Source organism: Lepus europaeus, chromosome 12 (assembly GCF_033115175.1).
Source record: "Lepus europaeus isolate LE1 chromosome 12, mLepTim1.pri, whole genome shotgun sequence".
In the NCBI taxonomy this organism is placed as follows: Eukaryota; Metazoa; Chordata; class Mammalia; order Lagomorpha; family Leporidae; genus Lepus; species Lepus europaeus.
The window spans coordinates 32,492,372-32,518,384 of NC_084838.1; the positions used below are offsets into that span (position 1 = coordinate 32,492,372).

The 26,013-nt window shown below is 41.1% G+C and overlaps 1 protein-coding gene across 3 annotated transcripts in view; it reads right to left on the reverse strand.

Moving 5' to 3' along the window:
* The window catches only part of PLPPR1 (phospholipid phosphatase related 1), a 340,049-nt gene that overhangs the window by 5,274 nt on the left and 308,762 nt on the right, over positions 1-26,013 (reverse strand). For all 3 annotated transcript variants that reach the window (XM_062207867.1, XM_062207865.1, XM_062207866.1), the window contains exons 5-7: positions 9,697-9,947; positions 6,167-6,343; positions 1,073-1,204 (exon numbers count right to left, since the gene is read on the reverse strand). In XM_062207867.1, the coding sequence (XP_062063851.1) occupies positions 1,073-1,204; positions 6,167-6,343; positions 9,697-9,947 (560 nt within the window). The remainder of the gene's footprint in view (positions 1-1,072; positions 1,205-6,166; positions 6,344-9,696; positions 9,948-26,013) is intronic.

Consider the following 26,013-nt stretch of genomic DNA (forward strand, 5'->3'; position numbering starts at 1 on the left):
GGCAAATGTGTTTTGTACCATCTTTCCAAGGTCTTTTCAGTTGGTATATATTATTCATGGCTTTCCCTATTAAAGTAGATTTATTTAAAAAATACATATATTTAAAATATATTTATATTTTAAAAATAATTTGTGCTCATACAGTACATTAGAATACAATTCACATCATACACCTACCCACTTATATCCATCTTTCCTGCTCATCTGAGTTTTTTGAAGGCAATGACTATTTCTATTTATTTTTGTGTCCCTGGTGGGAAGTAAGGTTCTTTTGTTGAATAACTGATAAAGAAGTATTACTGCTATGAGTTTTTGTTATCCACAAAATGGACTCAAAATGATGTTTATTGTAGATTTTTGAATGTGCCCCCAGCTTTCAGAACTGGAGACTTCTTCTTTCCAAATATATTTGGCCCTCCATAACTGTGGGTTCTATGTCCATGGATTCAACCAACCACACTTCAGAAACATTTGAAAAAATTGTATTAAAGTTATGCAGAACCTTCTCTTTTATTATTCCCTAAATAGTACAGTATGACAACTATTTATATAGCATTTATATTAGATTTTATAAGTAAGGATGACAAAGTATGCAGGATGTCACACATATATGCAAATATTATATCATTTTATGTATGATACTTGCACAGTCACAGATTTTGGTATTCTCAGGGTTTCTGGAGCCAATCTTCTGCAGATACTATGTGTGGGACATTTTAATTATCCTATTATTAATTAATTATTATCAAATTACTTCCTGTGTTATTAGTTCAAACCTCATGCATGTGGTATTACATAGAGATCAGAGTATATGGAAGGAGCTGGGATTTAAGTTAGATGTTACTAAGGACTTCTTGGGGATGTATGCTTGCCAGTCCCTAGAACAGATACAGGATTCATTGAGAGAGGCTCTGAAGATTTTTCTTCAGGGCCTTTTCAATGAATAAATCCAACTTTTAATGGCACTGGGTGCATTCAGTGGTGTCCTGCCTCCAGGAGGGGAATGGGTTGATTTTATAACCTTGCAAGGTTGAGTCTATGGGTTTAGTTTGCCAAATCCACTTTACTATACCTGTGCACTTAAGGTTTCCAGAGGGCTTTCTATCCTTGGGAAAGCCATTAGGGCTACTCCACGGGAATCCTCCGGTTTGGGCTTGGAAGAAGATCCTTGTGTTCCTTTAAAGTTATGGACCACACACATTCCCTGCAGAATGAGGGGAAAAAAGACTGGGGTCAGATGGGAGCTGTCCATGCCTGGCCACTGCAAAGTGGCAGCCTTTTCTACTTGGATATCATCACCATAGTGACTTTTCCTCCTTTGAATGAAGAGGTCAAAGAAAAACTTGGAGTCTGCTGAAAACAGCTCAAATGCTGAGGAAACATTTCTTTCATTACTAGAGAGCTGGTGCTAATCAACCCATCTATCCATTCACCCGCAAAATGGAACAACACTACCTCATCGATTCGTAACAATTAAAGACAGATGAATGCAAATCAACTCATAACAGCTAACACTTCCAGAGAGACACTGTTTATCTTGTTCTGCATTTGTAGGTTTACCTCATTTCATCTTAACCTGCCCAATAATTTTACATAGGAAGTACTATTATCATCTCCAACATAGATAAGAAAGCACAGAAAGGTTAACTAACTTGGCATGCAGACATTTAAACTCCAGAACCCATAAATGATGTTACTATATCATTCTGCCTTTGACAAGTGCCAAATTTGAACAAGTCCTCAGTCAATGTCAGCTGGTGTTTAATTTCTACCCAAAATGATCATCATCAGATTATGTGATTGTTTGCTTGGATTAAGTGATTCATAATTGGTAGTTTCTTTTTACTGCTTCCATTAAAATTTTTCCCTATTATGTCTTATTTTTCTTTCCTACCAAGACCACTTCATCGTTAATTCTGCTTTTATCATTTTCTCTGTTCCTTTTATCCATGTAGTTTTTATGCCTCTTTCTGTTCCTTCTCTCATTGTTCTCCATCTTCATTTCTATAGCCAGTGTCTTTGAGTCTTTCTGCAAACACTGCAGAACATTTCCATGAATACATTCTACCTGTCTCACCTCCAGTTTACTCCCCAGTTCTATTTAAACTTCCTTCACTCATAGAATGGAAGATGGGGAAGGTTTAGGAACTCTGGAGTTGAATGACTCGGGTTGATTCACGGCTTGTTGGTTGAGTAGCTGTTACGCCAATGATTTACCTTATGCCTTACTTTCTTCTTTTATAAAATGAAGACAAAATGTTGCTAGGGCTTCATGGCATCTTGGGCTAAGCCATTTCTTGTGATGCAGGCATTCCATATTGGGATGCTGGTTTGAAGCTCAGTTGCTCCACTTCCAATCTAGTTCCCTGTAAATGCACCTGGGAAACCAGCAGAAGATAGTTCTAGTATCTGGGTCCCTGCCATCTACACGGTAGACTCAGAGTTCCTGGTTCCTGGCTTCAGTCTGGCCTAGCCTTGACTAATGTGGCCATTTGGGGGAATGACCAGCAGGTGGGGTATCTTTCTTTCTCTGTTTCTCCCCATCTGTCGCACTGCCTTTCAAATAAAATCTTAAAAGATGTATATATATTTAAGATGTAATAATTTTCAACAAATCATTTCTTTCCCCTTTCTCCGACATCACATGGAAAATACTTGTGTGTCAAACAATATTGAACATGTGCAGATGGTATGCTGCCATTCTGTTTCTGTTCTCTTTTTCTGTCTCCAGGTTTCACTTTGGAATGCCTCCAGTCCCCTCCATGACATCCTTCCCCTCCCAATCCCCAGTGGGGGGCATATCTGATCTGTGTAAACAAGCAGGAACACATGCAGACAGGATCATCCCTGTCATGCCAGAGCAGTTCAACAGCACACCTGGGTCTTTCGTAAAGATGACGTGTGGAAAACAAGTTTCAGTACAGTTGGGAAATCACTTGAAAGCAACAGCGGACCAAACAGTAACTGATTGATGGGAGACAGGATTGCAAATTGCTGAGAGAAAACAAGTTTAGTTAAGCAGAATCTACATCTGTGGTTTCAGCATACACAAAGACTTTCACCAATATTGACCCACAAAGACCTCAAGATATGTTTGGAACAATCAGAACTACTCTTTCCTTTGAGTTGGGGCAGGTTGGCTTCAGAATGGACAAATCACAAGAACTCTGGCTTTTCTTTGGGGCCCAAGCCTTCATTTATGTCATTGATCTTCCTTAAAAATCCTGTCTTCTCTTGAAGTTATTTATATTCATTCATATTCATTCTCTCTCTCTCTCTTTCTCTGTCTCTCTCTCTCTGATTTAAAGGCAGAGTTACAGAGAGAGGAGGAAAGCACAATCTTCCAACTCTGGCTCACTCTCCATGTGGCCACAACAGCTGGGGTTGGGCTATGGCTGCCATTTGGGAAATGAACCAACGGAAGGAAGACCTTTCTCCCTCTCTCTCTCTCTGTCTCTCTCTCTCTCACACTCACTGTCTATAACTCTACCTGTCAATAAATAAAAAAAAAAAAGAAGTTTGCCTCTGAGAATATTTTGTATAATATATAAACACCTCAGGATCACTTCAGCACCACTTCTTTTGTAACTTTACCCAAGAATTGGCACTCCACTCTTCCATCTTTCCTTAGAAAGAGAAAGCTTGGATCCACTCAAAGTAATTTTGAAGTGCAATGGAGCTTTATAATTGGTGCTGCAAATCAGTGTGAGCATTTTCTCTGTATTTCATAGCAGACAGAAAATGTTGGGAAACTGTGTCAGATGTTGGGAGAGGCATATATAATTTGTATGTTGGCATGGGCAGGGAGGAAGAATGGGAAAGAGAAATTAAGATAAATGACTATGAAATTCATATATGTGTGATGCCAGTCTTCAAGGCATTTGGGCCAGAAATGACAGCTCCAAGGTCCTTTGATTCCGTGATGGCTTCTTTCTCCTTACAGAAGCTTCCTGAATATTTTTAGAGGATTCATTTGATGAATAATATTAGAGACTCAGGGGCTGGTGATTCAATGTAAACCCTTCTGGGTCTATTTTAAATCCTTAAAGATAACAATAGAAAACTGCACGTCTGTGGTATGCCCATACAGTAGAATTCTATATTTTTCATATGCATTCTTTATTTTTCATATATTCTATAACATGGAGGAATCTCAAAGTAACTATGGTGACTAAAAGAGGCCAAGGGGCAGAGGAAGACATTTCATATGATTCCATTTACGTGAAATCCCAGAAAAGACAAACTCATAGAGATAACAGATCAGTGGGTGCCTGGGAATGAGGTAGAGGAAGGATTAGTGAGAGGGCTGCCTTTGCATCAAAACTTACCACATTGTATATTTATATCATATCCCAATAAGACCAAAAAAAATACAGGAAAGAGTACAAGTTAACATCTAATCCAATTCCAATGAAGAGATTTCCTAGGTGAGCAGGTGTCCAGGCCTCCATCTACTTGAGGAATTAACACATCAGAAATGTAAAGCTTTGGAGAAAACTGTATTAGTAAAAACTCTTTTTAAGGAAGATTAAACATCATAGGGAAGCCACTGATAGTAGAAATCAGATGCCCAATAGATATGTTCAAATAATCATGGAGGTCTTCTAAAACGAGTAGTGTGGTGAGCTGTAGGACTTTTGTATCTTTTTTAAAAAATTATTTATTTGAAAGTTATATATACATATATAAATATGTGTGTATATATATGTATATATATAAAATATATATAGCAGGCAAGAGAGGTCTTCCATCCATGGGTTCACTTCCCAAATGGCCCCAGCTTGGGCCAAGCTGAAGCCAGGGGGTTCTTCTGGGTCTCCAATGTGGATAATAGGGGCCCAAACACTTGGGGCATCTGCTGCACACATTAGCAGGGAGCTGGATTGGAAGTGGAGCAGCTGGGACTCAGCTGGTGCCCATATGGGATGCTGGACTGTAGATATTGGCTTAACTTGCTACACTACAATGCTGGTCCCAGGCTTTCATATTTCTGAACATGAAATTCCATGAATTCAGAGGCCAAGGCCAAGTTTCTTAAAATATTGGAAAAGAGGCTGCCTGTGTCCACAACAGCTTTCTGTTCTTTGTTCTCTCTACAAGCAACATGTAGCTTCCCCCAATACATGGCAAATGAATATTTAAAGAATGCTCATTTGGGGCTGGCACTGTGGCGCGGTGGGTTAAAGCCGTGGCCTGAAGTGTTGGCATCCCATGTGGGTACTGGTTCTAGTCCTGGCTGCTCCTCTTCCCATCCAGCTCTCTGCTATGGCCTAGGAAAGCAGTAGAAGATGGCCCAAGTCCTTGGGCCCCTGCACCTGCATGGGAGACCTAGAAGAAGCTTCTGGCTTTGGATAGGCACAGCTCCGGCTGATGTGGCCATCTGGGGAGTAAACCAGCAGATGGAAGACGTCTCTCTGTCTCTACCTCTCTCTGTAACTCTGTCTTTCAAATAAAATAAATCTTAAAAAAATTAAGAATGCTCATTTGAAGTTATGGCAAAGTATTTGTGTCTTCAGCCCCAATCTGAAAACCAGTGTGGGAGGAAGTACAGCAAGCTGTCCTCTGGAATCTACCTGTCCCTGACCCCCTGAGGGAATACAGCAGTCATATTTCTGAAAGAAAATGTGTTTTTCTCGGGCGATTACTGACGTCATAAATAAGAGTGTCAACAACAGGAGTCACTGTACACTTGCTCCCCATGTAGGATCTCTGTCCTTAATGTGTTGTACTATGCGAATTAATGGTAAAACTACTACTCAAACAGTACTTTATACTTTGTGTGTCTGTGTGGGTGCAATCTGTTGAAATCTTTACTTAGTAATATACAAGTTGATCTTCTGTACATAAAGATAATTAAAAATGAATCTTAATGAGGGGTGGGATGGGAGAGGGTGTAGGAGATGGAATGGTTTGCAGGTGGGAGGGAGGTTATAGGAAAAACGCTATAATCCAAAAGTTGTACTTTCGAAATTTTTATTAAATAAAATTTTTCTAAAAAATGCTTTAAAATTTTTGAAGTAAAAGGGTGCATAATGTTTGAGGAATAATTGTAATTCATGAACTTGAGACAGGAGGAACATGGATTTAGACTGAAGTCTGGGAACCCTGACTTGCTGTGGTTTCAGAGGCACAGAAGGAGAAAAGACAAAGAGTGAAGCTGACCTACCAGAAACAGGGCCACTGCAGTGCCCAGGATGAAGCCCGCAATCACGTCTGAGCAGTGGTTCCGATACTCAGAGACTCGGTTGAGGCCAGTCAGGAAGGCTGTGCAGAGGGTCCCGAGGCACAGCACCGGCTTGGCCAGTCGGCTGCTCTTGGTCTTGATTGTGCTTGTGATGTACATCTGGAGTAGGACAGAAGTCAGGAGTGACAAGGCTGCCCTCTTGTGCTGGCACATACACATACATGCATGGACACACGCCAGCCACACAAGCAAAGGCCTATGTCAGAGCAACCACACCAACTAGTTTTCCTTGGAGAACTCCATGAAGCTACTCAGTAAAAAAAAAATTAGGTAGGAAATTAGTGCAGCAACAGCAATGATCAGATTCTGTTAATCAGTCTATATATTCTAGTAGGCACATGGACAGAAGTGACAGTGATACAAGAAATGACTGCATAATAATGATCAGATTTAGAACAGGTACTTTTTATACAGCAAATCAGAGAACAGTTTGGGGTATTAGGAAACTCAGATACAAAATAAACCTCAGAATTAATTTTATGGTAGAGAAGACCAGGTAGCTGAGCAACTGTACCTTTTACTTTTTCTGTTCTCATAGCCCCAGCTGCTGCTTCCTACTTTCAGGCAATAATACAAGTGCTGATGAACTGAATCAGACATTCCCAACCACTTTGTCTCACAAAACTGTCTCCATTGTAGTGGAAACAAATTCCCATATTCATTGGGATAGCTATGCTTGGCTCTATCCATTTGCTCTAGTGAGTGTTTTTTTTTTTTTTTTTTTTTTTTGGACAGGCAGAGTGGACAGTGAGAGAGACAGAGAGAAAGGTCTTCCTTTGCCGTTGGTTCACCCTCCAATGGCTGCCACGGTTGGCGAGCTGCGGCCGGCGCACCGCGCTGATCCAATGGCAGGAGCCAGGTGCTTCTCCTGATCTCCCATGGGGTGCAGGGCCCAAGCACTTGGGCCATCCTCCACTGCACTGCCTGGCCACAGCAGAGAGCTGGCCTGGAAGAGGGGCAACCGGGACAGAATCCGGTGCCCTGACCGGGACTAGAACCCGGTGTGCTGGCGCCGCAAGGCGGAGGATTAGCCTAGTGAGCCGCGGCGCCGGCCTCTAGTGAGTTTTAAAATAAACTCTTCTACATGTGCCACGACCTACAGAAGATTAAGATCTGAAATAGGTAAAGGATAATGGAATTATGACACCTGAGATATGGGATTTTATTTGTGAGGGACAGGGCACAAACAAGTTGCATGGGTGTAATCAAATATGTCTGGTCTGGAGTTTAGGAAGGTGCGCCTCTTTCAAATAGGTAAATGTGGTTAGAATGTTGTTGGTAATGGTTACAAAGCACCACCAGAGGGCATCATTGATCCATCATTTCTTAACAAATGTGCTGAATTTAGCAACTCTTTAAATGCTGATCCTAAAAGGCTAAACTATAGTGTTTGTATGGCCTGAGTACATAAGTTCAACTAGATGCATTGGAATCTTAATTTCCCAGAGTGATGCTTCAATACTGGTGTAAATAACAAAACTGGGACTCTCTTTAACAATGCTTGTTAGATCAAAGTTACATGAAGTATAACATTATTGCACTACTCTGAGACCATGTGTAAAATTTTACTTGAAATCTTCACTATTTGTTTTTATGTTTCTACATTGTCTTTTAATTATATCCTTTACAAATGTTTTCTATAAGATTGCAAACTATGAAGAGCATAATCCTATGGTTAATATCCTTCCTAGAATTAACTAATATCAAGGAAATCCTTGCTAAATTATGAAGGTATTTAACATGTAACAGAGGTTCAGAAAATGTGCAAGTAGAATTTTTATATCAGTTTTTCTGATTATGATCTGTGATTTGTGATTTAAGTTGGATTACATCTGAATTCTTAAACACGTGCTACAGCAGCAGCCATTCTGTGTGAGTTGACTATAAAGATGCTTCTTCCCCAAAGAAGTTTGTCTCATTTGATGAGACAAAACTGCACACAGCAGTGACTTGAGCCTGATGTTGAAATACAGGAAAAGGCACATAATCATACTTCATACAAGTTAGGTTCCAGATGATTTAGCACGGGTCAGTATTCTGAGATTGGAAAATATAATGAATACCTCGGAGGGCTTTCTTTGTTAAAAAATACCTAACATAGATTTTTTTTTTAAAAGCTGTTAAACCAAGCTACAGCTGACCTGTTTTATATGTTGAGGCTTTTATATTGTTTGTGCTTCCTTAAGGTTGGGTGTAGCTGAAATCATTTTATTAAATATTCTTTAAATAGTAGATCTAAAAGGAACAAAAAAGGAGATTTATTTATATTGAGGAGCTGGTCATTGCCAAATTGATCCTCTAGATGTATAAATAGGATATAAAGGCCAGTATCTATTCCCATTTAAAAAAGAATATTCCACAAATTATACACTACTACATATTAGACCAGAAGCTGATCACCTTTTCTCCAGGTGGTGGCAAGGGCCCTCTACCCTCAAAGGTGGAAGGTGCCTCCTTGTAGTTCCTCTCATAGCGAGATGGGGACACAGCTCCCTCAAGACGGGGTCAGGGCATACCCAGAAAATCTGGGAACACTGGAGATTTGCAAAGGAATCTCTTCTGCCTTCTCCTCTCCTACCTTTCACTGAGAATCGCCAGACTGGTCATATCCTGAATGCGAAATAAGTTGAAGTAAGGGAGAGGACTGTTTTCCACAGTGACTCCTCCACTGAGAAATGCTGATGCCACAGTGATACTAAGGTAACAGTACATGGAACCCTTGAACTGAACCTTGCATTTCAGAGAACGCACCCTCCAGAGCAATGTGAAATGAGGTCATTCCAACATGGGTGCAAACAGAGTGGGAGAGTGAAAGGAACACTGACTTTTCTTCAAGATGAGCAACACTGGGAAGCATTATATTCCAATGGGGCAATCAAAAGTTGGGTGACTTGGGAAGCAAAAAGAAGTGATCTTGGGATTATTGGGGTTGTTGTAGGATTACATTGTAAAGTGATGGGGAGAGTGAAGAAGCAAGGGGAAGCTGTGGGTTTATCCATGTCTGCATGTGGCTAGGGTAGCCCTCATGTAAGAACCCCACATACAGATTTGTAGGCAAGTGTAAGATAGAGGTGTTGCTGTATGGGTATTGAGAGAATCCCAGACATGGTGCCAGGAGCCCGAGTCCCAGCTTTCAGTGTATGTTCTCAGTGACTCTTTGGGTAGTTTTTGCATCTGTAAAATAAGAGGCTATAGCTAGGGGATTCTCAAAAATTTCTCTAGAACTATTATGTGGCAGGTCAGGATATCACATTGGAGTGTTGGGAGTAGGATCAGGGTAGGGGGACTGTTATGTCAATAATGTAATGATAGAATATAGAGAAACATGTGACACATGACTTTAAAAATCCGTATAAGTGCCTGTGATGAAAGAATAGAGATAAGGAAGGCAGAGGGACAGAAATCCGAGCAAAAACTTGACTTGGGAGATGCAGCAAGACATGCACACTCACCGTGGCATATAAGGCAGAATAAATGCTCAGAGCAGCGTGTTTGGAGGGAAAGGATCTCCGAGCCTTTTCTATCACTGCCAGGTCCCCAGTACAAACGTTCCCATTGTTGATGAACTGGTGGTGCACACGGCAGTCTGTACTGGTGTAGTTCGGCTTGCACACTGTCAGGAAGTATGGTGTTAGGTGCCCCGTGACCACTTGTCCAGCATTTACAAAAATGTCAGTAGCAAAAAGTCCAAATGCAAACACCCCTAGAAGGAGATTTAAAAGAATTAGGAGTAGTGACACACTGGTGATTGGTTTCACCCTGAGAGGACACACAGCAGTGAGTGTCCATGATGATTTCTCAGAAAGATTCTGGGAGCTCCTCAAGTTGTCCCCTCACTTTTGTCTTTCCAGGAAGTATTGCCTGCTATCCAAATCATCACTTAATCCAAGCTGAAGCAGGCATTCCACTGTTCACATCTTAGTTTGTGTACGTTATTTAGAAGCAGCATTGTCTACTGGAAAGAACTGGAATTCCAGATTCCTATAGATTTGGGCTTTAATCTCAGCTTCAGTGACTTGCTCACAGTATGCTGCTTACATTTTTGGAACCCTAGTGCCTTTTGATACAAAATGGAGGGGAGGCAGTTTGAGAAGATCAAATACAGTATATGCAGAATACCTGCTATGGTGTCTTGTTTTAAGTAATTACTCAAGGCATTTTCTCTTTCCTTTCATAGATGTTGTCTTCCCTGGTCCTAATTGGAAATGCAAACACTCCTAGAAGGAGTTATCTATAATATCATGGCAGGGGAGAGTGACTGAGCAGTTGTCCCTAAAATAATAATAATATTCCAGAAATCTTGATTGTCTTGGGTATTTCATTTGGTACTGGCATTAGAAGATGAGAACAATAAAAAAAAAAGATGTTAAAAACAAATGATATTGATTCTATTAGTTTCCTTTGGTGTTGTAACCAATTACCACAAATTGAGTTGCTGAAAACAATACAAGTAGATCCTCTGGAGGTTCTCGAAGCCAGAAGTCCAAAATCAGGTTCACTGGGCTAAACCTGAGGTGTGGGCTGGGCTGTGTGTGTTCTGGAATCTCCAGGGTAGAACTCGCTACTGGCGTTTGCTGGCTTCTAGAAGCCACCTGCTTTCCTTGCTTATGGCACCTTTCCGGCAATCTCATCATCCTGACTTCTGGTTCCATCCTCACCTTTTCTTCTCTTTGGCCCTCCTGCCTGTCCTTATAAGAACATCTGGATAATCCAGGATAATCCCTCTACCTCAAAGCCCTAATTTAATCTGACCTGCAATTCCTTTTTGTCATGTAAAGTAACACATTCAGTTTCCAGGTCATGGCCATCTTTTAGTGGGGAGGGGGAGTGTTACTTTGAATTCCCTGAGTGTCCTATAGGCAGGCTATGCTTCCTGGGTTTTAACTGTTCTTTGGAAAATTCCATAGGACTAGTCCTCAAGCTTGAACATAAAAATTCTTTGTAGAAGCTTCTCTATGAATTATTTCAAAGCTTGTATATCACATCAATACATTATCTGCTTATTATATCAAGAGAGGCTATAGGCAGCCAGTGGGCTACAAGTCACCTGAAGGGGTGAAGGAGATTTTCAAATGCGAATGTGAGAGGAAGCCTTAACCCTTGGGTATGTGCCGAGGGTCTACAATAGTTTCAATTCCACTCAGTTTTGACTCTCACATCCAACACCCTGAATCTGTAAATTGTGCTGATTTCAGCACTCAAAAGTTGATCTATTATAGCAGAAGCAAAGATGAGTTTGGCTGGAACTTTCATATTGATTGCTATAATTTTCCCTTTTGTGGCTCTGCCAGAATGTGCTTTATCCCAAGGAGAACAGGCTCCTTTTTTTTTTTTTTTTTTTTAAATAGCCTCAGCCAGCTCATACTCCTAGGGCCTGACCTCTGAGAGCAGGCATTCATTGATCATTTGTGGCAGTTTTTTACCCTGAGGTTCTGGAAGTCTGAATGGCTGAAATGTTTATACCTCTTCAAGCAAGATTCTCAAAGATCAGGTCTCTTGTTCTTTCAAGGGGCAATATGCCTGTCTAGACATCCTTTTCCAGGAAATGAGGGTAATTTATGATTTGGAAAAGGAAAGGTGACAGCATTTTCCTCTGGCATTTTATTTGTCAGAAGTGCTTCCAATTAGGGTGGGTTATTCTTTGACATGGAGGATTTCCAAGCTTCTCAGATAAGTGCCTGCAGTGCCAGCCCTGTGGTTGCATGATTCTGACTGTCAGCTCTCTCCTTGGCTATTTTGTGCATCGCTGCTGAAAGTGGCTTCCCCCATCTGGATTATGTCTGCTTCTGCTGACGGCTTAATGACATCTGCTTCCAAACATTTCATCCTGGAGTATGTGATCTAGCTTCAGAATGGTACCCAGCCAGCCTGGGGAGTCCTCGTGCCAGGCACAGGCCATGCCAACAAAGGGCATCGGAACCTGCAGTGGTGATTTATAGCCAGCATCCATCACACAGGGCTCTTGTAAAGAAACTCAAGCCATCCCTCTGTTACTTATCCCTGAACTATTGTGTATATTTTTATAAGCCTCAGAAGCTAAATATAGTTACCTTTGTCCCCAGAATCAGGTGAAGCACCATTTATGGTCTCTTGTATTGCAAGAAATGATTTGAAAGAGATGTTTAAAAATGAGTATGTATCCTAGCTTGGTGTCTAAAATTCTTTAAGTGAAATTACTTAAATAGCTGGTTTAATTTATCTCATGGCTCTGTTCAATCAATGATGTTCCTTGTTTGACAGGAGCTGATTATATTTCTTTTTTTTTTTTTTTTATTTTTGACAGGCAGAGTGGACAGTGAGAGAGAGAGAGAGAGAAAGGTCTTCCTTTTTCCGTTGGTTCACCCCCAATGGCCGCTGCGGCCGGCGCACTGTGCTGATCCGGAGCCAGGAGCCAGGTGCTTCCTCCTGGTCTTCCATGCCGGTGCAGGGCCCGAGGACTTGGGCCATCTTGCACTGCACTCCTGGGCCACAGCAGAGAGCTGGACTGGAAGAAGAGCAACCGGGACAGAACTGGCGCCCCGACTGGGACTAGAACCCGGGGTGCCGGTGCCACAGGCGGAGGATTAGCCTATTGAGCCGCAGCGCCGGCCCCTGATTATACTTCTAAATGGATTTTCCAATTTATAGGAGACACAAAGGTCTAAAAGTAAAGCACTTCTGATTTGGCTGAGTTATGTGTGTGAGACGTGTTGTTGTTGTTGACATTGCTGCTTGATTTGTCCTGAATTCTAAAAAGGCCTGGTTTAGAAGCTAACAGCCTTGGATGGGGGAAGAGACAAGTGAATTCCTAAAATCAGCCCATAGAGCAGGGTATGGTGCAGGTGGGGATGTCGCGCTCTTCAAAGAAATTAGAATCTGGCTAGGTCTGCCTGAAGGGAGGAAGGGGCACTTCCATGCTCTTTGCCTCGCATTAGTGTCAAACCTGAGGGACTCGAGCAACAGAAATGTCCAGAATTAGGCTTAGGAAATGCAGAGGAAGGATGTCTTTTGCCTCACATGGTTGGCATCAGTCCAGGCACTCAGTATGGTTATGAGTTTCCACTTTTCCAGTATTGTTGCCTATATATTTTAGTGAGCAGTTGAGACAGGACCCCTCAGAGACTGTCAGGTGGGTCCAGAACATTTAGTCTTCAATTCTCAGGCTCCACCTGAGTCTTAGACTCTTAGGGTTAAAAGTTTAGTCCCATTTTGCTCACCCTCAATGGCCCCTGCTGTCGCTCTGTTACCTGTACCTGGGCTTCCTAACATAGGTCTGCTTATGGAGAGCCACAGGGTCCTCCCCAGCTCTGAGCAGGCTGCTGTGTGATTTTCCCAGGCCTGAGGGGATCCTGGTGTCAGTCTTAGTACTGCCTGTCAACAGACGAACTTTCTATGGATCTGAAGACTCACATGGTACCCATTTCCTAGTTGTATCACTGCTTCTCCATTCTTAGTGTCAAGGGGCTGGAGCCCTGTACTGGTTCTATAGAGTTTCACTCCATGTCCTCAAGTACTAGCAATCAAAGATTCTAATATGTTCCAGACTCACCTGACTGCCTCTGATGGATCATGTCTCAATTGTTCACTAAAATATGTATGCAACAATAGTGGAAAAAGGTAGAAACTCATAACCATATTGAAGGCCAGGACTGATGCCAACCTGCAGCAAGAATCTGTGAGGGGTTTCCACTCTCAACAAACTACATGCAAGGCAGGTCTAATTTGCCTTGCTGTGTTTCCTGCTCCTCTATCTGTGTGTATTTGCAGACACTCTCCTGGACAGTACTGACTAGGCTGGAAGGCGGCCTAGACAGTGGCACCTTGCCTTCCAGAGGAAAAGATTCACAGGTGCTAGAGAACAGTGCATGTTGGGTACTGTAGCTCTGTGTGCACGTGAGCTTCCCAGCGCACCAAGGAACCAAGGGGTAGGTAAGGGTAGGAGGAGATGCCACTTCACCGGGACTGAGGAATCTGCTCTCCAGGGACTGCACTGGCACTGTGTACACTGATCTGCTCTCAAGCTTAGGTCTGAAAAGGGCCCCAAGAGAAAAGCCCAATTCTGTTAGGAAGCACTGAGTGTGCGTAGATCTCACTCTGCTTAAGAATGACCTGTGCTGGTTCAAGTCCTGGCTGCATCACTTCTGATCCAACTACCTGCTTGCTAACACACCTGGGAAAGCAGCAGAAGAAAGCATAAGTGCTTGGGAAAAATAAACAACACAATTCCCATAGAATACTAGAAAAAAATACTCTAATTTTAGATGGTATGATACCATTACATTTTCACACTCCATTATACAGGAGAAATTTTATATTTCTGTGATTATTCAATAATGGCCATCTCTCATTAGAATATACTTTGTAAGAGCAGGGAGCACATTTATTTTCGCATCAGACTTGGCACATAATAAACATTCCTAGTTTCAGAGCTGGCTCATAGCTAATGTTTAATAGGCCAGCGTAGACCCAAATGGCCACAATGGCTGGAGCTACACGGATCCAAAGCCAGGAGCCAGGTGCTTCCTCCCGGTCTCCTACGTGGGTACAGGGGCCCAAACACTTGGGCCATCTTCCTGCTTTCCCAGGCCATAGCAGAGCACTGGACTAGAAGAGGAGCAGCCGGGACTAAAACTTGCACCCATATGGGATGTAGGTGCTGCAGGTGGTGCCGTGGTGCCGGCCCCAAACTACATTCTGATTCAACCACTGGCTGTTCATTCTAAACCACATCTCTTATCAAATCAACACTGTAAATGGAGTACAGGATACAAAGGAACAGGTCCAATTCCTTTTTGCCTTTCTTTTTGTTGCATCAAGATCCCCAGTGGAAAACCTCAGTGGAGACAATCATTCAGCTGTTGTAAGGCATCCTCAATTCAACAGTGGAAATCATTCCTTCAGGAAGCAAGTGTTCCTTTAGGAAAAGGAAAGGTGGTGAAATGATTTCTCCTGAACACGCTTTATTCAAACATGAAGTTTTCTAATGAAGATAATTTATTAGCCGTTATATTACCCAATTCTTGAAAAGGACATACAGAGTTGATGAGACATTTAAGTAAGATTGCCATGGATATTTAGGAAATCATAAAAATAATAATGTTAGCTAATACACTGTTTATTATGTACTAGATATTATCATAAGTGCTTTACATTATTAGCTCACCTAATCCTCACTGTAGTCCCATAAGGTAGACACTACTGTTATCTCCACATTGCGTAGATGAGGGAACTGAGACACAGAGATCTATGAACTTGACCAAATTAGCTAGTAAGTAGAGGAGTTTGGCTTATAAACTAAACAGTATGGCTCCAGTGTCCATATTTTTAATCATAATATCATAATTTTCTTTTTTTTTTTTTGACAGGCAGAGTGGACAGTGACAGAGACAGAGAGAAAGGTCTTCCTTTGCCGTTGGTTCACCCTCCAATGGCCGCCGCAGTAGGCGTGCTGTGGCCGGCACACCGCGCTGATCCAATGGCAGGAGCTTATCCAGGTCTCCCATGGGGTGCAGGGCCCAAGAACCTGGGCCATCCTCCACTGCACTCCCTGGCCACCACAGAGAGCTCGCCTAGAAGAGGGGCAACCGGGACAGAATCCGGTGCCCCGACCGGGACTAGAACCCGGTGTGCTGGTGCCGCAGGTGGAGGATTAGCCTATTGAGCCGCGGTGCCGGCCAATCATAATTTTCTAAGCTTAGTTTTCCAGATGTTTAGAAAGATCTATTGGTAGGTATTAGGCCATGTGACAGCACTTTAGTTTTGTATGCTTGTTAGCGCATGCACATGTGCACACACACACAGTAGAAAAGCAAGGGTCTGTAGCATGTCCAGTGGAATTTACTGCATTTGCCACAGCATAACAAGAATTTCTCAGTTTTGTAGTCAACAACTTTCCAACGAGAATATGATAAAATACTTCCAACGTGGCTCATTGAATGATGCACTATTTTCATCATCATAGCAATGAATTTGACTTTTTTTCTGATCTAATTGGTACAAATTGGCCAACATACATTAAATATTAAAACTTTAAAAGTTCCAAATTGGTACAAATTGGTTCACATACATTAAATATTATGGTTTAAAAAGTTTCTTGCAGAAATTAATACATAAGTTCCTTAATTTCAGAGACTGACAGAACAAGAACTGCTGTGGTCTCTCCTACATATGCTGTGGCAACAAACACCAAAGGCTGACAACAGTGTACTTCATGTAAGAACAGATTTTACTTAATCTGCAAAAAAAGTTTTAAATAGTCCCTACATCATGGGCTTATTAATCAAGTTATAGAAAATAGTTAGAAATACACTGTATATTGTGAAGCTCCCTATAGAGACTAGTTACTTCTATTATTAAAACTCAAGGAATTAGGAATTCTAACCTTATTTCTAAAGCAGTAGGAGTAAGAAATCTATAATTCTAGCAATCTAAAACATTTGACTACTTGTTATTCATCTTTTGCATTAATGAAGTATCTTTTATAGTGGACGAGCTAAAATATATCCTGCATTTGTCAATATTGGAATTACTCATCATGATCAGTGGCAATGAAGAATGATTACCTAATAACAATGATGCACAATCAACTAGAATATCCCCCAAATATTTTTACAAGTTAAAGAACAAACTGAAAAGTACATTTTTACTCCCTGAAAGCATACAATTACATGGCTTCTTGACAACATGGTTTTATCTTGACAAGAGTCTTATCTTTACTCCTCTTTTTGCAGGATACCATCTTGGTGCTTTATCTCTAAATCATCTAGCTCCTTGTTCACCCCTGCTAGCTCTAGGCGTCTGCCTTCAGTCCTGCTAGGCAGTAAGGATCTAAGTGCTGATTTAAATGAACTGAAAATCCTAACAGTTTTCCAGAGGCAATGATAACTTCAAGATTAAATGGATGGGGGATTGTGGACACAGCCCAGTCTGAGAAGTACCCTGGATATCAACTGTGGAGAGAGATGTGTATGTACCAAAGGATCTAAGAAAGGAATATAAAAGCCTAAATTTTCATAGGGCTTCAATGATTCCCCAGATTCTGCCATTCCTGATGCCATGTCTATAAGTTTTTTTCCACATCTTTAATTTTGTTTAAGGAATACAACTTAATGCATTTAATATACACAAATTTGGGACCATGGTGATTCTTCCCCCCACCTCCTTCCCAACAATACTCTCAACCTTTCTTCCTCCTCCCTCTTGCTTTCCTATTATTTTCTTTCAGAGATAAATTTTCAGTTAATTTTATATTCATAAAAGTTAATACATTAAGAATTCACCAACTATTATGAAGAAAAAAGAAAAAAGAATACAAACAAGAAAAATATAGTTCCTCGACAGTCAAGGCAAGGGATGTTCAAAATCATTGCATCTTAAGGTGTTAATTTCACTCCTATAGATTACATTTTTAAGTACTCAATTAGTTACCACAGATCAGAGAGACCATATGGTATTGTCTTCTTGGGACTGGTTTATTCATTAAGTATAATGGTTTCCAGTTGCATCCATTTTGTTGCAAATGAGAGGATTTCATTTTTAAACCACTGTATAGTATTTCATAGTATAAATATACCACATCCTTGCCAGCATTTGTTTGTTGATTTTTGTATGAGAGTCATTCTAACTGGGGTGAGATGAAACCTCATTGTGGTTTTGATTTACATTTCCTTGATGGCTAGCACTCCTGAGCATTTTTTCATGTGTCTATTGGCCATTTAAATTTCCTCTATTGAAAAGTGTCTGTTCCAATTCTTTGCCCATTTTTTGACTAGGCTGTTTGTTTTGTAGTTATTGAGTTTCTTGAGCTCTTTATAGATTCTGGAAGTTAATCTTTTATCAGTTGCATAGTTTGCAAATATTTTCTCCCATTCTGTTGGTTGCCTCTTCACTTTGCTGAGTGTTTCTATGCAGGGCAGGAGCTTCTCAGTTTGATGTAATCCCACTTGTTAATTTTGGGTTTGATAGCCTGTGTGTCTTTTCCAATAAGTCTTTCCCTGTGCCAATGTCTTATATAGCTTCCCCAGTGTTCTCTAGTAATTTGATGGTATCACCTCATAGATTTAGGTCACTGATCCATTTTGAGCAAATTTTTTTTTTGGTAAGGTGTAAAGTAAGGGTCTTGTTTCATACTTTTTAAAAAATATTTGTTTATTTATTTGAAAGTCAGAGTTACAAAGAGAAGGAGAAGCAGAGAGAGAGAGGTCTCCCATCTGCTGCTTGACTACCCAGTTGGCCACAATGGCTGGAGTTACACCTATCTGGAGCCAGAAGCTTCTTCTAGGTCTCCCACACTGCAGGGAGCCCAAGGACTTGGGCCACTTTCTGTTGCTTTCTCAGGCCATAGCAGAGAGCTGTATCAGAAGTAGAGCAGCTGGGATTCAAACTGGCAACCATTTGGGATGCCAGCACTGCAGGCAACAGCTTTACCCACTAAGCCACAGTGTTGGCTCCTTGTTTCATACTTTTGTATTTGGAAATCCAGCACCATTTGTTGAAGAGACTGTCTTGGCTCCAGGGGTTTATTTTTGCTCCTTTGTCAAAGGTAAATTGATTGTAGATGTGTGGGTTAATTTCTGGAGTTTCTATTCTGCTCCATTGGTCTACACATTAGTTTTTGTACCAGTACCAGGCCATTTTGATTATAATTGCCCTGTAGTATGTGTTGAGGTCTGGTATTGTGATGCCTCCAGTTTTGCTTTTATTGTTCATGATTGCTATAGCTATTTGGTGTCTCTTGTGTTTCCAGTATAAATTTTAGCATCATTTTTTCTAGATCTGGGAAGAATGTTGTTGGTTTTGATTGGGATTGCCTTGAATCTATAAATTGCTTTTGGTAGAATGGACATTTTTATGATTCTTCCAATCCATGAACATGGAAGATTTTTCCACATTTTTTATATCTTCAATTTCTTTCTTTAATGTTTCATAATGTTCACTGTAGACATCTTTGATGTCCTTGGTTAAATTTATTCAAAGGTATTTAATTTTTTTGGTAGCTATTGTGAATGGGATTGATCTTTCAAGTTCTTTCTCAGCTATGGCATTGTCTGTGTATACAAAGGCTATTGCTTTTTTAAAAGACTTATTTATTTGAAAGGCAGAGCTACAGAGAGGTAGAAGCAGAGGCAGAGATAGAAAGATCTTTCATCCACTGGTTCACTCTGCAAGTGGCTGCAACAGCCGGAGCTGGAGTGATTCATGGACAGGAGCCAGGAGCTACTTTCAGCTCTCCCATGAGGGTGCAGGGGCCCAAGGACTTGGGCCATCTTCTACTGCTTTCCCAGGCCATAACAGAGAGCTGGATTGGAAGTGGAGCAGCCAGGTCTTGAACTTGTGCCCATATTGGATGCTGGCATTGTAGACAGCAGCTTTACCCACCACACCACAGGGCCAGCCCCAGCTTTTGCTTTTTGATCATTCATTTTATATCCTGCTACTTAACCAAATTCTGTTATTAGTTCCAACAGTTTCTTCGAGGAGTGTTGCGGTTGATTTCTCAACAATGTTGCAGTGGATTTGTTTCTGAGAGGAGCAGCGTGGTGGGGGCAAGAGGCGCAGAGTCGCCACACAGACCCCGGGAGTCGGGTGAAAGCAGGCTTGAGGCGAGCAGCCCGCAGACTCGTTTATTACAGTTGGAACAACATCTTATATAGCCAAGACCAGCCAATCTGGTCAAGGGGCAGTCTATGCCCCAACCAATCACAGCCTGTTGCCAGGTGGGTTTCAAAGACATTCCTGAGTAACTGACACTCGCTTGCCAGTGGCCACCTTGGCATGGCCTTCTCATTCCACCACAGAGGAGTCTTTTGGGTTCCCTATATATAGAATCGTGCCATCAGAAAATTAGGGATCATTTGACTTCTTTCTTCCATATTTGTATCTGTTTGATATTTTTTTCTTGCCTTATGGCTCTGGCTAAAACTTCCAGGATGATATTGAATAACAATGGTGAGAGTGGGCATCTTTGTTTAGTTCTAGATCTTAATGGGAATGCCTCCAATTTTTCCCCATTCAGTAGGATGCTGGCTGTGGGTTTGTTGTGAATAGATTTGATTATGTTGAGCAATGTTCCTTCTGTACCCAATTTGCTTAAGGTTTTCATCATAGAAGTGTTCAATTTTGTCATGCTCTCTCTAATCATGCAGTTTTTGTTATTCAGTTTGTTTATGTGATGTATTTATTGATTTTTGGATGCTGAACCATTCCTGTATACCAGGAATATATCCCACTTGGTTCAGTGAATGATCTTTTGATGTTTTGTTGGATTTCATTCGCTAGTATTTTGTTGAGGATTTTTGTATTTATATTTATCAGGGATATTTATAGTTCTCTTTCTCTGTCTTTTTCTGGCTGAGGAATTAAGATGAAGCAAGCTTCATAGAAGAAGCTTGGGAGGATTCCTTCCCTTTCAGTTGTTTTGAATAGCTTGAGTGGAATTGGAATTAGTTCTTCTTTAAATCTCTGGTAGGATTCAGCAGTGACGCCATCAGGATCTGAACTTTTCTTTGTTGGAAGGATCTTTATTGCTGATTCAATCTCCATTTTGGTTATTGGTCTGTTGAGGTTTTCTATGTCTTCATGGTTCAACTTAGATAGGTTGTATGTGTCCAGGAATCTATCCATTTCTTCTAGGTTTCCCAGTTTGTTGACATTTAGCTCTTTGTAGTAATTCCTGATGATTCTTTTTTATTTCTGTGGTATATGTTGTTATATTTCCTTTTTCATCTCTAATTTTATTGATTTGAGTCTTCTTCCCCCTCTTTTTTGTTAGTTGGGCCAATGGTGTATCAATTTTGTTTTTTCAAAAAACCAGCTCTTCATTTTTATGATCTTTTGTACTGTTTTCATTTCAATTTTATTTCTTAATTTTTATTATTTATTTCCTCCTAATTTGTTTTTTTTTTCTAGGTCATTGAAATGCATTGATTGCTCATCTATTTGGTGACTTTCCAGTTTCTTGATGTAGGCATTGATTGCTATAAAATACTTCTTAACACTGCTTTTGCTATATGCTATAAATTTTGACATGATGTATTGTCATCTTCATCTGTTTCCAGTTTTTATTTCTCTTGATTTTTTTCTATAACACTCTGTTCATTTAGGAACATGTTGTTCAGTCTCCATGTGTTTGCATATGTTCTAAAGATTCTTGAGTTGTTTGTTTCAAGCTTCAATCCATTGTGATCAGAGAAGGTGCAATGTATGATCTAGATTTTTTTTGAATTTGCTGAGACCTGCTTTATGGCCTAATATATGGCCTATCCTATAAAAAGTTCCATGTACTGCTAAGGAGAATGTGTATTCTGCAACTTGCATTGAAATGTTCTGTAGATATCAGTGAGTCCACTTTGTCCATAGTGTCAATTAGCTCTGTTGTTTCTTTGTTGATTTTTCAATATGGTTGATCTACACATTGATGAAAGTGGGGTGTTGAAGTCCACTGTTGTTATTGTATTGGAGTCTATGTCTCCCTTTAGATCCATAAATAGTTCTTTTAAATAACCAGGCACCCTGGTTCAGTGCATATCCATTTATTATAGTCAAGTCTTTCTGTAGTATTGATCCCTTAATCATTTCATAGTGTCCTTATCTGTCTGTCTTATTTAAATATTTTATTATAATAAATATGAATTTCATAGATACAGCTTTTTGGTATATAGCGGTTCTTCTCTCCACATCCGCTCTCCCACCCCCACCCCCACCTCTGTCCCACCTCCTATCCCTCTCCCATCCCATTCTTCATTAAATTTATTTTTAATTATCTTTAAATACAGAAGATCAACACTATACTAAGTAAAGATTTCAACAGTTTGCACCCACATAGATACACAAAGTATAAAGTACTGTTTGAAGATTAGTCCCACCATTAATTCTCATAGTACAACACATTAAGGACAAAGGTCCTACAAGGGGAGCAAGTGCACAGTGACTCCTGTTGTTAACAATTGTCTCTGTCTCTCAATAGTTTTTGTATTAATGTCTATTTTGTCTGATATGAGGATGGCTACACCTGCCCTTTTTGGCTTACCTTTAGCATAGAATATCTTTTTCTATCCTTCCCCTTTCAGTCTGCAGGTGTCTTTGTTGGTAAGGTGTGTTTCTTGTAGGCAGCAAATAAATAGATCTTCTTTTTTAATCCACTTGGCCAGTTTGTATCTTTTAACTGGAGAGTTGAGGATATTTACATTCAAGGTAACTATTGATAAGTAACTACTTGGCCCTGACATTTTTCTGTGAATATGCCTATCATTTACTTTGGATTTTTTTTTTTTTTTTGTACTTGGGGATTTTCTGTTTCCACATTATTTCCTGATGATCCTTTCTTTTTGTGTTTCTGTGTGTAGCATATCCTTTAGCATCTTTTGCAAGGTTGGATATGTGGTGACAGATTCTCTCAATTTCTGTTATGGAAGGTCTTTATTTCACTTTAATTCACAAATGAGAGCTTTTCAGAATACAGTATTCTGGGTTGACAGTTTTTTTTCTATTTAGATTTGGACTATATCTTGCTATTGTCTTCTAGCCTGTAGGGTTTCTAATAAGAAGTCATCTGTGAGTCTAGTTGGAGATCATCTGAAAATAATCTGGTGTTCCTCTCATGCACATTTTAGAATCTTTTCTTTATGCTTTCCTGTGGAAAGTTTGACTACAATATGTCGTAGTGAAGATCTTTCCTGGTCATGTTTGTTAGGAGTTTTATGTGCTTCCTATACTTGGACATGCCTTTCTTTTTCCAAATTAGGGGAAGTTTTCTATAATTATTTCATTAAATAAACCTCCAAGTTCCTTCTCTTTAGGGAAGTTTTCTGTAATTATTTCACTAAATAGGCCATCTAGTTCCTTCTCATTTTATATACCTTCAGGCTCTCCTAACACCCAATTGATGGGTCTTTTGATTGTATCCCATTATTTCCAAAGCTGTTTTTAAATTTTTAAATTTCTTCTTTTTTTGGCCTGACTATAAAATTTCCAGAGATTTGTCTTCTAGCTTGGATACTGTTTCTTCTGCCTCATTAACTCTGTGTTAAGGTTTTCCACTACATTTTTTATTTGATCTATTGAAGTCTTCATTTCTAATATTTCATTTTTAGTTTCTTAAAGATTTATTTACTTGAAAGACAGATTTACAGAGAGTCAGAGGCAGATAGAGACAGGGAGAGAGAGAGAGGTCTTTGATCTGCTGGTTCACTCCCAAAATGGGCGTAATGACTGTAGCTGGGCTGATTCGAAGCCAGGAGCGTCTTTTGGATCTCCCACATTGGTTCAGGGGCCCAAGGACTTGGGCTATCTTCTACTACTTTCCCAGGCATGATAGCAAGGAGCTGGATTGGAAGTGGAACAGCTGGGACTCAAACTGGTGCCCATATGGGATGCCAGCATTGCAGCTGGCAGCTTTATCTGCTATGCCACCATGTGGCCCCTTGGTTTATCTTTAAAATCTCAATTTCATGGGAAAAATTTTCATTCATATCATATATGGTTTTCTTTAGTTCATAGATTTACTTCTGATTCCTTTTGGGTAATCCTGTTAATTTTTTGGATTCCATTTATTTATTTATTTTTATTTTTTTTTATTTTTGACAGGCAGAGTGGACAGTGAGAGACAGAGAGAAAGGTCTTCCTTTTTGCCGTTGGTTCACCCTCCAATGGCCGCCGCGGTAGGCGCGCTGCGGCCGGCGCACCACGCTGATCCAATGGCAGGAGCCAGGTGCTTCTCCTGGTCTCCCATGGGGTGCAGGGCCCAAGGACTTGGGCCATCCTCCACTGCACTCCCTGGCCACAGCAGAGAGCTGGCCTGGAAGAGGGGCAACCAGGACAGGATCGGTGCCCCGACCGGGACTAGAACCCAGTGTGCCAGCGCCGCAAGGCAGAGGATTAGCCTAGTGAGCTGCGGCGCTGGCCTGGATTCCATTTCTGACATGTCCTCAATGTCTTCATCTTCACATTCTAATATTGAGATGTTGTTGTCTTCATTTGGAGGTTTCTTAGTGTCCTATTTATTCCTGTTTCTTGAATTTCTTCATTTATTTTTCGGCATTTGTAGAATGGTATTTTATTTTCTCTGATGGCTTTTATCTTTGAGCTGTGCCTCTGTGGCTTAGTGGAATGTCTATACTTTCAGTGAATATCAAGAGGTGTGCTGTGGGTATGGCCAGAGAGCTCTGCTCAGTGCTCTAAATGGGGCGAGTGTCTAGGGTAACATCCAAGTTGGGCATTATAATGGTTATCTCTGGTTAACTGGATGGAGAGGAATGGTCACTGTTAGTGCAATCACCCCTTCATCTCCAAGCTGAGGAATGCCCAAGTGTTAGCCCCTAGGTGTTCAAGACTCATCTGCAGTGAAGTATGAACCACACGTATGATCTGTGCAGTGTTTCCAGTGAGCACAGTTCCCTCTGCTATGAGCTGCCCTAGGCAACCAAGGAGCTCAGAGAGTACAGCAGCACTCTGTGATTGCCCAGAATGCAGCTACACCCTGCCCCCTCTCACACAGTCCGTATTTTCTCAGTCTTAGCACCCAGGGCTCTCAAGGTTAAGGAGTACAAGTGGGGCCACTCCTGCCTGCTAGGCCATCCTGTCCACAGGGAGACTGAGGTGTTCCTAGAGCTACCGTCTGTGATTGTTCCAGCCCACTGGATCTAGTCCAGTCCTCCCAAGCAGATTAAAGTCTGTGTGGAATGTGGGTTCTTCTCTCTGGTAAGATCTATGGATCACAGGCATGCACAACACCCAGCAGCTGCAGCCCTGTTTGCTTCACAATTGGGTTGGGTACATAGGAGAGCCTGGCAGGTGACACATCCCTTCTGTAGGAATGGCTCCCCCTCCCCACCCATTGTTAGGTGGGTGCAGCTGGCATGGTGGAGACCATCCCTGTTAGGTACTCCTGAACTGCTGTGGTTGTCCCTGCTGAGTGGGTAGAGGTTGACCCCAATAGTTGCTGGGTGCGTGCACAATAGCTGGAGCAGCTACTACCAGCTTATGTCCAAAAATGGCACCAGCCCACCCACCGCTGGCTGCAGTTCGCTGTTTTAGTGGGGGAGAAGCAGGGAGAGACACACAGCTTTTTATCTCCCCTCTCTGGGTGAGCAGATGCCCTACTACCCTGAGGGATCCAGGCTGGACTCATAAACGGGGTAGTTCACTAAGCTCTGCCTCGGGCTGTATCAACAGTGGCGAGGGCCTGTGCAGTCCGATCTCATCTGGTGTGCCAGGGCGGGCCCTTTTTCTGGATCCAAGCTTCAGTGTACTTTGTTGTTGCATTGCTCTTTGCTGCGTGTCTGCACCTTCCACAGAGGTCTGGGCTGTCTGTACTGTTTTCACAGGAGTTCGTGCTACAGTTTCCCTACAGCTTACCCCTGAGAGTATACTTTCTCCACTGTTTTTATATTAATTTTGCTTAGCCTATATCAGACTGCCCTGTTGCTAACTGCCATCTTGGAGCCTCTACTCTGTCTACAAGTTTTTAAAGTTGAAGTTGATGATCTGAATCCACCCCCAAGCTCATCAGCAGATTATGATCAAGTGCCCAAGGGCAGCTGCCAGCACTGCTGGTGATTAACAGATGCTGATGTGGTTCTGTTGCCCTCTGCTTGATGCAATTTCCTAATCATTGTTATCATGTCCTAATGTGATAATTTAAATTATTTTGAAAATACAAAGCTTTTTAAAAATTATTATAGAAAGCTTGAAGCAGCTGTTCAGTGCTGGGAGTCATTTCAGATGTTCTGATAATACTTTTCTGTCTTGCTGCGCCTCAATTTATTATGCAGTATCTTATGTAGCAAAAATAC